The sequence below is a fragment of the Chelon labrosus genome, assembly GCF_963514085.1.
Source record: "Chelon labrosus genome assembly, contig: SCAFFOLD_139, whole genome shotgun sequence".
Lineage (NCBI taxonomy): Eukaryota > Metazoa > Chordata > Actinopteri > Mugiliformes > Mugilidae > Chelon > Chelon labrosus.
In genome coordinates, this window is record NW_028181566.1 from 36235 (window position 1) to 51217 (window position 14983).

The following is a 14983-nucleotide window of genomic DNA, read 5'->3' on the forward strand; positions in this document are numbered from 1 at the left end:
CGGTAAAACTCAACCATCCGTCTCTTTTAGAACAAACACAGTTACATCGAAAACTATGTTTGTACAGCAAATTAAAGGAAAAGGATGGTGTACCTGCTTCAGAGTGTCTGATGCCAACTAAATGCTCATGTGAGCATGAAACCATCCATTCAAACCAAACATTTATCCAGTTTAGAGACATCAGCCAGTCTGCAGAAGTCTGCTTTTGAATCATTTAACAATGATTTAAAGCAAAAGTTTTTATTTTTTTGGTAAAATATGATAATGGAAAAAGGTTCTTGCACAGTAGAGACATTCTGTGAATGATGAATAAACCTAACCCTAAGAAAGTATTAAAGAAAGTCTTAGATTTCTAGCTTCAATATGCATTTAATTAACAAAAATCTGAAAAAGAAAAACGGGTCTCAAACATGCAGTTTAATTTTTATTTATTATTTTTTAAATGCTGAATTTTAATTTTAGACTTTTTTCAGTGGCAGATTAATGCCGTGGGATGGTTGACTCAAAATAAACGATAATGCCACAGAGAGGACAATGGAGCTCTACAGCAGCAGAGGAATGAGCTATATCAGGAAATACTTGACAGGAGGATAAAGTCACTGATGCTTCACGGTCCTTTCATGGGAGCTGCTGAGCGTAACAAAAATTACTGAAGAAGTCAGCATGGATAGAGTTCATCTGTCGTAGTATTCAGATTTGAACGAATTTCCTAAAATTAGTTTCAACATGCAGTTAAGTACCAAACATAAAAGAAGTAATTAAAGCAGCAGCATCGTCAAGTGTCAGAAGCTGCAGTTCCTCTAACGTCCACTAGAGGCTCCACCTCTATGTTAAATAAACATGTTCACATCCTGGTACTAAACCTGTATTAGTCTCTAGGACTATTTTTATTTTATTTTTTATTGAACTCATCTGTAAATACATTACATTTCTGCAGAATAAAGTGGGCGGGGCTACTTTAAATGACAAGTAGGCGTCCTCACAGGTTGCTAGCTGTCTTTAGATGGAGTCACGCAAAGATGGAGATGCCAAGCTGAGCTTCAGAAACGTTTTTCAAGAAACGTCCCCACATTTCCAGTCAGTATGCTAAGCTAACGCTAACCAGCCGTCACAATTAACCTCCAAAATTTAGTTTTCCTTGAATTTGCCGCTGCTGCTGTTGGGACAATAGTGTTGCTCGCTGTTGATCCCTGCAACATTCCTGCCACTCACCGTCAAATGTGAAAACACCTTCTGACTATAAGGTCACGGGCCGGTCTGAGCAGGACTCAGAGTGGCACAGCCCCCGTGTGTTTAACCCCTGACCCCTGGGTCAAAGGTGACGTTAACCCTGATCAGTGACAGGAGCAGCCTCAGTATGACCTCACAGATACACCAACATGAACGGCAGCAGCTGTCAGGACGACACGACCAACGATCTGATGCGCCTCACACATGCAGCTAAACGCTTTACAAGCTGCAGACACACAACAGACACACACTTGAGCTCTGAGTGGATGTGATCAATTATCTCCAGAGCAGCCTCAGGCCGTCCTGGAGCTGATGCTGACCAGAGCCGTCTCTGCTCCACTCAGGCCTCAGGACGTGATCTGCCTCTGACTGATAAACGGGATAAGTTCGAGATCGACTATGTGTCAGAGGAAGTAGTACGACTAATGTAGATTTAACTCCAGCATGGAGATGATGGCACACAGCACCGGATCACGGCGGGTGGAAAGTGTCAAAGCAGAGTCGGTAATGATGTTGTCATCCTTTTACTAATGTTTAAAAGCATCGTCTGGTTCAGCTTAAACACAAGTCTACACTAATTCATTCTATACATCCAACTCAATCCAGAAGATAAACCTACTTCTTGATGGAAACTGAAACTGATTCTGCTCCTCCAAATATCTGCAGGGCCAATCGGATCATTTGGAGGCGGGGATTAGTGTGGTGATAGATGGAAGAGTAATAGAAATGTAACTGGTAAAAAAGACACAGCGCCGACTAGTGTTTGGGTGGAGATGTTACAGAGAGAGACAGTACTCGCAAGTACAAGTATAAATGGATCACACCGGCGTAGGCTACGTATGTAGGTTACGGCATTTACTACAACTAAATGTCTCTGATTGGAGAAGTGAGATGTTTAACCCTCTGAGGTCAGTACAGTATAATTGGCTGTGGCTACTTTTGTTTTTACCTTTACATTTCATCTTAAGAACAGTTTACCTCTCCTCGTTTGGTGTCATTCTTCAGGAGTCACAATGAGTAATGTCTAAATGTCACAAATCTCTCAAATCTCAAAACCCGCTTCTCTCTTTCGTCGTCACTACATAGATTGTATTCACATAAACTCAGGGTCCACTGTCTTGCTTAAGGAAACTTCGGCATCTATTCTGTCCTTGTAGTAAGAGAGTCTTTCCATCTTGTTCCAACATCTGGATCATGTCTCCAAGTCAACAAGCAGCTGTTGATGGTTCTGATCCAGCGGTAGGTAGAGATCCATTAGAGACAGCAGCTGCTACAATATTCTACTGACCACATGATGGCGCTGCTGATTTACAGACACACAAACTGAGATCAGATCTCAAGTGCTGGCTGGGGACGCATGTGGAGACACATTTATATTAAGAGCACTAACATCTCATGGGTCTGGTTTTGCACGGCTAACCCTAAAGACAACCAGATTATTCGACATGTGAGGGAGACCCAGAACATGACAGAAGCTCCAACTGAAGGATGATTGGATTTAAAAACACGTAAAATCGTTTCAAGACTGAAATAAAACTGTTGATGTTTAATTCAAACTCAAACAGTGTTTTATTCAGAGAAATAAAGCAGGTCTAATAATATAATGTGATGTTTTACTACTCCCATGTGGATCAATCTGTGCTTTGAGAGCATTTCCACTTCCTGGAATCAATCTGTTGACCTTTCACAGCCTCTTAGAAACAGACGCACATATTTAAACCGTCCTGAAGCTCCTGACAGGCCGAAGCATCCGTGGTGACGGGGGGCTGGCTCTCCGCCCGCCGGTGGGTGCAGGTGTCTCAATGCTCTGCAACAAGGACGGCTTGAGACGAGAGACAGGTGGACAGGAGCAATTACGCCGCCTGTCACCCTCACGACCGCCAACTTCAGCTGCCGGGCCTCCAGGACGAGGCGGTGTGGCGACGGGCCGCCGTCTCACAGCATCAGCAGATATCAGGTCTGAAAATAGAAGCTGCATCTGCTGCTTCAACTGGACGAGAATCTGACACTGGAACCTGGAGAGAGGAGATTCTCTGCAACGAAACCTGTTTACCATCAGAGCTCCAACCAGAACCAGTGGTTGTTTCATTAAAGAAGATGATGATGGACATTTCTGATGAACTCAGACCTGATGATAAATCTATGAAGAAATGTTAATGAGCCATGGCTAGAGTATTATTTGATACTATGAGATGTTATTTAAATATCGGGCATTTAAAAATCATGATTTCTTTGTTCAAAATGTGTGTCCCTGTCATGTGATTGGATAAATCTGATCTCAGTTAGCGTTAGCAAGCTGCTACAAGCCCTGTGGCTACAGATGAATATGACATTTGAAGGAGTATCACTCTGATATCTCTGCAGCCTCCATCACAGTCACTAAGATAACTATGAAGTTAAAGAAGTCTCATCCTAGTGCCAAAAGTATTCACTCATTCATCCAGATAATTGAATTCATTGACCATCTTGTGACAGTTCAGTGTTCTGCTGGGAAACTTCTGGACCTGGCATTCATTGGTGTGGATGTTACTTAAGGCCCTGTCCACACGTAAACGCAAATACGCCAAAACGGAGGTTTTTTTAATCGTTTTGGCCTTTCGTCCACACGTATCCTGTAAACGCATAGCCCTAAAATGCACTTTTCTGAAAACGGGTCCCAGGGTGGAGAAATTCGAAAACGCAGCTCTTGCGTTTTCTTGTGGACGGGGAAAACGGGAAAACGATGACGTCATCGCCACCCTCCCGAGCAGCCTTCCACCTCCCGCGAGACGTCTCGTAACAACATCAACAACAATGGCGGACTACATGCTAGTTTTCATGCTGGAGAAGATATTGAGCCTATTAGGGTTACTAGGGCAAAATATCATGCTCCTGTGCCACCACGCTGAGCAAAAAAGGCGATTTGTAAACAGCGCTCAAGCTTTGTGCGCATGCTCCGCATCTTCCTCTCCATTTTTGGTGAATTTCTGAAACTGAAACAGCGCCACTTATAGGCCTGGAATATGAAGTAGCGTTTTCGGTCGTGCTGAAACGGACCTGTGTGGACGCGGATATTTCTTGAAACGATGATCGAAAACGGAGAGGGAAAAGACCGTTTTCGTACGTGTGGACAGGGCCTAAGACATGTAGCACCCACCTAGACCAGACCAGGCACCCCCACCCCATAGCAATGACACTCCTTGATGGCAGCAGCCATCCCCAGCAGGATGCAATCACAAAAAACGGTTTAGGAACAACTGAAAACATGAAGAACATCACAAGGTGTTGACCTGGCCTCCAAATTCACTAGATCCCAAACTGATCAAGTATCTGTGGGATGATCCACAGAGGCCCCTCCCCCTCAAAGGCCCCCCCCACTAACAACATTGTGTTTCCAGACACCACAGGACACCCTCAGAAGGCCCATGTCCATTCTCTGATGAGTCACCACAAGGGAAGGTGGTCATAATGTTATGGCCTGATTGCTGTATATAAGCTTCAAACTGGTCGACGTATAAAACAAACGTTGTTTGTGTCAGTTTGACTAAATGTAATAATATAAATGATTTAAATGTAATAGACTCAGACTAAATCTAAAATGGCCGCCACCATTAACAGTGTTGTGAAGGTTACTCATCTGAGCTCAGCTTCAGATCCTTGTTTACAGTCTCCTCTGAGTGTTTTGGGTGATGATGGAACATGCTGTGCAGAGTCGGGCTCATCGTGTGGATCAAATCCAGACCAATGACACAAAGTGGCTGCAGAGCTTTTGACAAACATGACGACCTGTTTTGGTGTTTTTCTTTTCTTTTCTGCCCACTGCTGCCGGCCATCACTAACCAGACCCACGTCCACCCGTTCTGTTCCCCCGACATAAAATAAATAAATAAATAAATAAAAATCTGCCGGTAACAATATGTGACATTTTGCCGTCGCCTATAGTCGCCCGTGTGATGAAGGTTGTTTTGATCTTGCCGTTTGAAGTTTAGCTCGTGGAGGGGGGGCAAGAGGAGGTGTGATGTGAAAAGCAGGAAGGGGGAGGAAAAAAAAAAGAGACAAATGACAAAAAACAACAAAAACACTGGCTGTAAAATGTCACCTCAGTGGGCCCCAGAGCTCCCGGCGGACGGATGGATCATCAGTTCACCCCCATTGTCTTTCACTGGCCTCTGGTAAGGGCCTTGGTTAGTTTAATGTCACACAGAAATGTCATAGAGGGCCTCCAATCACTGTCCTATGATACCGTTCTACTGGGACACTTAGCTTAGCATGTGTTAGCATATCTTAGCATGTCACAGAGACAGATGAACATGTAAGAACCATGTCTCCTGTGAAGAAATATTTCAAAATGTTTAAGAGTTATCTTTTATCAGATCAGAGATGAACCGTTTCCATGGAGATTAAATATAATATATGATCTGATCAATCACTATTGAACTTTATCAATGAAGACGTTCAGATCTGCTGTAAATATTTCAGAAGAAGAAGAGGAATGAGGAGGAGGAGGAGGAGGTTCCATGTTTTCAATGTTGCCGTCCACATGAATTCTTGGATACGGACGGAAGAAGAAGGGGGAGAAGGAGAAGAAGTTTCCCTCCTTCTGCATCTCCAACCCTTAATTTATTGAGTAGAAGAAGAAGACCATGATGTCTCCAGGACTTTATTAACAAATTGTTTCTGCTGCTGCTGCTGCTGTGGATCATCAAATCTACTGGAAATAGAACAGAAGAAGAAGAAGAAGAAGAAAAAGAAAATGTAGTTGGAGGAAAAAGAAGTTGTCCTCCATCTTTCTCTCCATCACTGAACTGATTCAGTAGAAGAAGAAGGAGTAGGAGAGAAGGAAAAAGAACAAAGAGAAGGAGAAGAGAATAGGAGACGGAGGACCAAAAGTAGAACTATTGTGTCCTCCATGTTGGTGTCCAGTCCTGAATTGATTCTGTAGAAGAAGAAGATCAGGACAGTTTCAACGTTGCTGCCCATGTGGATTCTTGGACGTGGACAGAAGAAGAAGAAGAAGAACAAGACATAAAAGAAGAGAAGGAGAAGTTTTCCTTCAACCTTCTTTCCAGTCGTTAATTGATTCCGTAGAAGATGGAGGAGGAAAGGAGGAGAACAAGAAGTAGATCCTCCTCCATGTCCTCCTCCTCCATGTCCTCCTCCACCTCCTGAATGTCTAGAGTCTTAGAAGACGACCAAGATGTCTCCATGTCTCCATCGTCTCTGTCCACATTGATTCCATCTTGGTTCATCTTGTTTTTCTACCTCCATGTTTCTGTCCCTACTGGAAACTCCTCACCTGATGATGATTAGTAAACGTTACCATGGTTACCACCACCACCTCTACTCCTGATTATTAGAGTCAGTCCATGGAGATGCAGCCATTGATAAAAAGTTGAGGTCATGAGACTCAAACTATTTGATTTAAAACTAATCTGATCTGTTTTAGAGTTTAAAAGCAGCTTGAGAAGCTTCTGGCCACTAGTTGTGCTGTGGAGTAATGTTTTGTGTTTTTCTTGTGTACATTTATGTCCTTCCTCCCGCTGACAGCTGGTCCTCCATAATAATGTCCCAATAAACTCAGCGTTGAGCCGTCAGACACGGGGAGGACACGACCCAACAAACAAAGATTCATTCTCCCTCTGATCGATGGGACACTGAACTATTTCCACGCCGTGGTTTCCTCTCTGTCCTCTCTGGTCTGGAGTGGAGGTAGAAACAGATTTTAAAGCACAACCTGGTTCATGTGAGTCAAACGCAGACGTTATATAAAAGTAAAACGTGAAGCCAAGCCGTCCGTCCCCGTGTGAATGTGTTGGACCGTCTTTAAGACCGGCCAGGTGTCACTCAGCACGGTCATTCATTACCGTGGTAACCTGGCCTGAACCTGGCAGCCGCTGACTTCCTGTCACTGATACTTCCCCTGACCTTCAGTCTGTGCCAGGACCACTCTCACACTCTTTCATGTGTTCACTCTCTGGACCGTCCCGACCAAAACACCGACCCTTTTCAAACGTCAACTTCACTGAGCCGCTGATTTTATCAAGACGTCGACGCGTCTTAATTCAGACGGTGATTAATTTATTAGGACGTGATCAAATAATATCTGCTGTAATGTATTTATAATATATTGGGACATTTAGTAGCCTGTTAAACCTCCTGCTTCTCTCATGCACAGACCAAAGGGAGAGTGATTTGATGTCTTTATTAAAGTCATGTCAGATTTATTTAATGTGGATGTTCTGCAGGATTATTAATAAAACGATAAATAAGACATTATTATATCATGTACATATCTTGGTACATGTCTTATCTTGTTCTGTTTCACTTAGTTAAACTTTATATTTAGTTGCATATTGGAAACATTCAAGATCCATCCATCCATCCATCCATCCATCCATCCATCCATCCATCCATCCATCTATCTATCTATCTATCTATCTATCTATCTATCTATCTATCTATGTTGAGGAACTGATTCTGCTCTTGCAGAGATTTGCTGGACCAATTAGATCGTTTGGGGACGGGGCTTAATGTGTTGATTGACATGAAGAGCAACAGTAACGTGGAGGAGTTGGATTAGTTTACAACTAATTGCAGCTGTTGCAGAGATTTCAGCTAAAGCAACATTTATTTATTAGCTCAGACTAATAAATGATTAGATAACAGATGATTAGAGAACAGTTCAGACACACCAGAATAAATGACTGAAACAACACAGACTCTGAAAGAGAACGTAGCTCTGGTTCTGTTTAGAGGTTGTTGAGAGACCTCCCAGCCTTTACATAATTTGTTGAGGAAAGTTGAATCTCTGGATCTGATAAGAGTTTAGTTTGACCCTCAGAAGACAAACGGCAAAATAAAAAACGCTGCTTTAGGAGAGAATCTGAATCACGTCAGAGAAGAGTGACATGTTTAGGGTCCAGGATGCTAACAGGAACTAAGTTTAAAGGACGAATTGTTAACAGCGATGAAGGCATTTGTCCAGAAGTATACGTCACATAATTCAGAGGAGTATATCGTAGTAAAAACACACCTCATAATGAAATAACCAGACTCATGTTCTGATTAGAACTGATCTTGGACAAACTTCTCCACAACCGATCGACTAACGGAGTGAAGAGCAACATAAAACACCAACAACAGCAGGTTTTGTCAACTTTAGTCAAAACCACCACAGTCTAGAGGTGAGCTGACTCCATCTAGACTCATATCGCTCCTTCAAACATTTAAAGTGTTTATTTGTTCTGTAACATGATCTGCTCCAGGATTAAAGAGAGCTGCATGGACAGCAAATCCCTGCACATGTCCCGGCGTAACTCAGTTCAGCCAGAGACTTATATGACCATCAGATGAGATACAGGATAGTCCACCGCCCCCCCTCCTCCAGCAGCAGCAGCTAAAGCCAGAGGCAGCAGGGCACATTAGGAAGCAGCCATTAAACACTGGGAATCAAGTTGCATCGCACACACACACACACACACACACACACACACACACTCATGCTCATACATACACATTTAAACACCTGCACAGAGATGCACGCCGCAGAGGGATCAGCTTCCTCTGCTGGAAACATGAGGTGGTGTCTTTAATGGCTGCTGACATGGTGTGATTTCCTTCTCTCAAATTCCTCTCACCAGATTCTTTCCAGGCTGCAGGTCAAGCGGAGGCTTCAGGAGCCGATACCGACCTGCATGCGCACACAGGCAGCTAAACTGACTGACTTTAATAATTCAGCAGAAAGCGTGTTTGAAAGCTGACACAGATTTAAAACAGGAGGACGACATACAGTACCGGTTAAAGGTTCAGACTCTTTCTGAGGTTGTTGTTGCTCATCAGGCTGGAAAAGGTCCCAGAACCATCTCTAAAGAGTTTGGAACCCACAAATAATCCACAGTCAGACAGACTGAAGACGACTGTTCCCCTCCACAGGAGTGGTCCACCAACAAAGATCACTCCATAATAGTCTGAGAGGTCCCAGAGGAACCCAGGGGAACTTCTAAGCAGCTAAAGGCCTCTCTCTCATTGGCTGATGTTAATGTTGATGAATCCACTCAACAACCATGGTGTGATGGACAAAGACACTGCTCTCCAAGAAGAACATTTCTAAACATCATGTGGACAAGACAGAAGACTATTGGGACAATGTTTAGTGGACAGATGAGACCAAAGTAGAATAGTTTGGTTTAAATGAGATGAACCAACACTGCATCATTCCAGCATCAGAACCTCATCCCTCCATCAAACATGGGGGTGCTAATGTCCTGGTTTGGGCCTGTTCTGCTGCATCTGGACCAGGACGGCTCGTCCTCATTGATGGACCAATGAATTGTGAATTCTACCAGTGAACTCTAAAAGAAAATGTCAGGACGTCTGTCCATGAGCTGAATGTGAAGAGAAACTGGGTCATGCAGTAAGACAACGAGAACCAAGAACACAAGTGGCAACTTAGGCGTCACAAGAGCAAGGCTGCAACCCAGTGACAAACCTCCAGAATAGAAAGACCAGAATCTGGGACAGCATCTAAAAACGTCTCAGATGTGGCTCGTTGGTCTAGGGGTATGATTCTCGCTTAGGGTGCGAGAGGTCCCGGGTTCAAATCCCGGACGAGCCCACATATTGTGACCTTGACTTTGTTTAGACGTGCTTTAGTTCATCTGAGGAGGAACTGTGTCATGCAGCAAGACAACGAGAACCAAGAACACAAGTGGTTCTACAAAAGAACGGTTAAAGAAGAACAAGATGAATGTTTAGGAACGGCCAAGTCAAAGTCCTGACCTTAATCCAATAGAAATGTTGTGGAAGGACCTGAAGCAAGCAGTTGATGTGAGGAAACCCACCAACATCTCAGAACTGAAGTGGTTCTGTTCTGAGGAATGGGCTAAAATTCCTCCAAGCTGCTGTAGACCACTGATCAGCTGTTACCAGAAACATTTAGTTGCAAGGAGGAAGTGTAACTGTAAGTTGTAACCGAAGCTCTTAAATGTGACAGAATGATGAGGAGCCATGTGAAGCTGAATCAGGAGCTGGAGGCTTCACACATGTTCTTACTGCTGTGCTTTCTGCCTAATGTAATGCTGTCAGCCCACTCAGGGAGCTTTAAGCAGCCAGATGCTGCTGCGAGTAGTACAGCGACCTCGCCTCCTCGTGACGCATACAACTTTATGTTTAACACTTTTACTCTTATACTAAAACATTTGCACGTCTAATTATCCAGTAAAATCATCTGAAATTATGAGTGCACAGATTGAACTCTTGTAATGCACTGATTTACAGCTCTGAGTGTCTTGGCTGAGCTCACCACATGCTCCACACTATGTCATCCACAATTAAGTCAGTGAGATAAAGGACAGATGACTGTGGAAGCTTTCAGATTCGGCCTTGCCAGCCTCCCGTGTCCATGGCAACCGGAGCCCGAGCAGCGAGCTGTGCGGCGGGACGGCAGGAAGCGCGAGCCTTGTATGGTTGGTGAACCAGATTTGAGGTCTTTACTAACGGCTACATCACTTGGCGTGAGTCAGAGGTTCGGTTCGCTCAGGTGTCGTGTGCTCCCAGATACTCAGCCATCTGTCGCCACGGCTCCTGGAGGCTCGGCGATCTGTCGCTCCGCTCAGCGGCCTCACGCTGATAACCTTTACGTTCAAGCACAAAGCTGAGATCAGCTCTATCACCTCTCAGCTCCTCGCCAGCATCCAGGAAAATGGGTCACAAACATTTCTTTTTTAAAAGGACAAATTGTTGTGGACTATTTTCAGTGGCAGATTACTGCTGTGAGAAGGTTGACTCAAAATAAGCCATAATGCCATGGAGAGGCGTTTTCATTTTTGGACAACAATGGAGCTCCACAGCACCAGAGGAATGAGCTATATCAGGAAATACTTGTCAGGAAGATGCTTCACGCTCTCTTCATGGACATGCTCAAAAGATATGGAGTATGTCCAGCTCCTCGGGTGAATAGAAGTGCAATTGCTAAAAATAAAGCAGCCTCTGAAAAATGAAACCAACGTTGAAGCGTCATCGGCTGCAGTTCCTCTATCGTCCACTAGAGGCTCCACCAGCGAGTCAGTCCCCATAGACCTCCATGTTAAATCAACATGTTTACATCCTGCTGCTCTGGAGGCTACTTCCTCCATTCACGGTGATTGTTTTTCTAGAACTCAACCTGTTTTCATCCCAACCATAGACTGTAGAAAAAGTGGACGCCATGACGGCTCCTCTAAAGTAAAACCAAAGTATGTGGAGCTCCCCCTGGTGGCTGGAGGCTGCAGCATAGGTCATATAAGTCAACAAAAACACTGAAGTCAAATAAGTTTCACTTTATTGACGTGATGCTATAAAAGCAGGATGAAATATCATGATGATTGACAGTTGCCATTGACAACCGTGAAGTGAAATGGGCCTGTAGTAATGTCCAAATAACTGTTTGCATGTCTGAAAGCTACTAATGAGTAGTAGTGTTGTAAACTGTGCTAACAGACCAGTTTATTTAAGTTAAACTTTAGTGAGATTTCAAATCATTTAATGTCAACTAGCTAGCAGCTAAACGTTAGCTTAGTTGGGAAAATAAAAGTCGGCAATCGGTGGTTAGCATTTACAAAGACTGAATCTATAATGGAGCTGCCTTTAATAAAAATTCAACATTTCTTAGTAACTGGTGGAGGTAGAGCAGAGTGCAGTATTAACCAATCACCAGTGAGTCTACGGGAAGTGTGGGCGGGGCATCAATAACATGGCTCCTCTCTCAGACAGAAATGATCAGACTCTGGATCTAAACTCACAAGACGTTGCCGCCCGTAAAAGTGACGTCGTCCACTTGTCCTCTATGTTTACAATGGAGGCAATGTTGCTGGCAACGCTGAGGTTCAGAACTTCAGGGAACATGTGGACTGTTGATCATCTCTACAAGTCACTGGGAAGACTTTTGATTGTTGAGTAGAAACAAGTGATTTAATGAGCAACCTTCTGACTTTTAGTCATGTCACAGAAAAGTTTACTTTTTTTATTTTATTTTTTTTTGTCTCCTGCACAACTAAATGGATGCACATGTACATCTGAGCACCGTGGAGTTAAATAAGTTTCATGTCTCTGATTGGTTGGAGGACTATCCAGTTGATGCTGAGGTATTTTTATTCTCTGTTTCAGATGAGACACGCTTCATGATTAAATCTAAATGGTTATTATTCTTTTACACTAGACAGTATTTAAGTTTGGGAACAAGGTGATGAAACAGAAGACGCATGAACGTGAAGCTCCAGTCACCGTGACCTTAGTGACCTGGTTCCTTTAAATCTCTGTGAACTTTGAACTTTGAACCTGAAGCCGTCGTTATGGCAACACTTCCCTGACCTCCACATTATGCGATGACACTGATTCTGAACCAGCACCGTGATGACTTCATGTTTGCCACCTCTGTACAAACGTCCCTGAGGCCCTTACACGAGTGTCTCCATCAGGACCAGATAAAGAGGTTGCTAAGCAACTGGTACCTGGCAGCATGTTTCTCTCCTCCTATTAAAAGACCAAACCTGCCCCAAGAGGAGGCAGGAATTCACTGATGAATCTACTAATTGCTTATGTCCAGAAGGATCAGATCATCTTTTTTTTTAATGTTGTTCTTGTAACAACGGCTGCTCTCAGTCGGGACGGGTTTTTACCAGACAGAAATATTAACTCGAGTTTAAAACTGTATCTCGTCGGCATCAAACCACTCAGAGGTTTTGGTTTGTGAAGATAAACATCCAACCAGCTTTAAAACTAATCCGCTTCCTTACCACGCCGATGGAGAAGTAGTTGTTGACAATGCTGTAGGGAACAGGGTCGCCCTTCTCCTCCTTGTCATCTGGGACGATGTCTATGTTCCAGCGGTCCAGAACCACCTCTGTGCTGTGCTCGATGTCCCGGAGGAACTTGAGCAAGTTGCCGCCCTCGTAACCTGTCGAAAGCAACCAGAGAGGACGAAGCATTGAGCAACAGCACGAACAGGGGTGTAAGTCAGGTCACAGGATTCTGAGACGACAAGAGCCAGATGTTTGGCCTCGGTGTCGGTGTTGGACTTCCGCCCTAAACCAGGTTCCTAAATTACCCAGAAAACCTTCAGATCATCAGGCTAGTGGTGACAGAGACAGTGATATGAAGCAACAAGTTGACAGCCGACACTTTAACAACATGAAAGTTGACCTGGCTTATCAGACAATTGTAAGCGTTTGCTTCATCTCTTGTCACCTAATGTTGCTAGCAACCTTCACAGAGATGTCGCCCAAGGTCAAAGAACATCGTGATGGACTCTTCTCACACGACCATCCCCCTGTTTGACCTCCAGTAACCACAAAACCCACCTGAATAGTTTTAATTCTTGTGCAATATTTTAGTATTTTTTATTTTAATCTTTTTAGAAGAGTATTTTGCAGTTCCACTCGAAATTGAATGAAGTACAGAGTTTTATCCTCCCTGCTAGGGACCTAGTAGTTAGGTTGGTGCAAAACTAAAACAACCAAATTACAAACTGATCTATGCCTTATAGGAGGAGGTCACCCTCCACCCTCAGCTTCTACCTGCTGCTCACCAGGACGGCCCAGGACAACCAGGTGACTCAAAACTAAGAAATAAAGAAAAATAAAATGAATAAAAACTTGCCAATGACCTCATGTTTTCAATGTGTGCACCTATACAAACAAAGCAAATAAAATAAACCAACTGTCTCACACATTAGTGTAACATCAACACACTGTTTGTTAATGCACATATTTTTACAGTTCCTCTTCTACTTTCAGATCAAGGCGAACCACCTACTCCTGAATGTGGACAAGACCAAGGAGCTGGTCATTGACTTCAGGAGGAAGAGGACACCAGTGGAGCACATCACCATCCAGGACCTGGAGGTGGAAGTAGTGGATGACTATGAGTACCTGGGCGTCCACATGAACAGCAGACTGGACTGGAGGGACAACAGTGATGAGCAGCACCTAAAGGTTGGTCATGTCATTGGCAGTGAGTTGGAGACGTTTGTCTCAGTGAGAGACAGGAGGACACTGGACAAACTGCTCTCCATCATGGACAATCCATCTCATCCACTCCACCAGACCAAAAAGAGACTGTGGAGCTCATTCTTCAACAGACTGATCCAGCTCTACTCCTACAGTGAACGCTACAGGACGTCATTCATCCTCTACTCTTAATCTGTAGATATTCCAGGTTATAATACTGAATTATTTCATACTAGAGACCTGTATGAGTTAGAAAGGTTTCTCAGCAATCAGGTTTTGAATTTTAAACGACAGAATCTGATAAATGGAACCGGTGAGCTTCAGGAAGCTGGCAGAGTTTCTTTTAATGAGTGGCTCCCAGCTGTACTTGTATTATTTCACCCAATTCATATTTAAATCTCCACATTTATTCAGGGAAACGGTGGATTATACGGTTTCAAATGTAGAGCACAATGACTCTGATTAGGCTGCCACTTCTAAGAAAGCTTCAAGGCCAGGGAATGACGGAGGCCTGGGATTCACCACGGCGGGGGAGGGGGAAAGTTTTTTGCTAGAAACTAAAAGGTACCATCACACTGGGAATATGTGAAATATGAGTGAACATGCACATAAATTATAATCTGAGTTTTGTTCAGGTTTCAGTAAATAATAACTTAAACTCTGTGTTCCCAAGTTATGATGCACACACACACAAAACAGCACTGTTGTTGGTTCTGAAACAGCAGAAGATGCCTGTTAAAGGCAGCCACTGTTATAATATAATACTGCACCACTGGAATTTAATCATTTAG

At 43.7% G+C, this 14983-nt stretch overlaps 1 protein-coding gene across 1 annotated transcript in view; it reads right to left on the reverse strand.

Moving 5' to 3' along the window:
- Positions 1 to 14983, reverse strand: part of dgkg (diacylglycerol kinase, gamma) — a 69162-nt gene that overhangs the window by 33934 nt on the left and 20245 nt on the right. The window contains exon 17 of the mRNA XM_084575227.1: positions 12981 to 13141. Within this exon, the coding sequence (XP_084431353.1) occupies positions 12981 to 13141 (161 nt within the window). The remainder of the gene's footprint in view (positions 1 to 12980; positions 13142 to 14983) is intronic.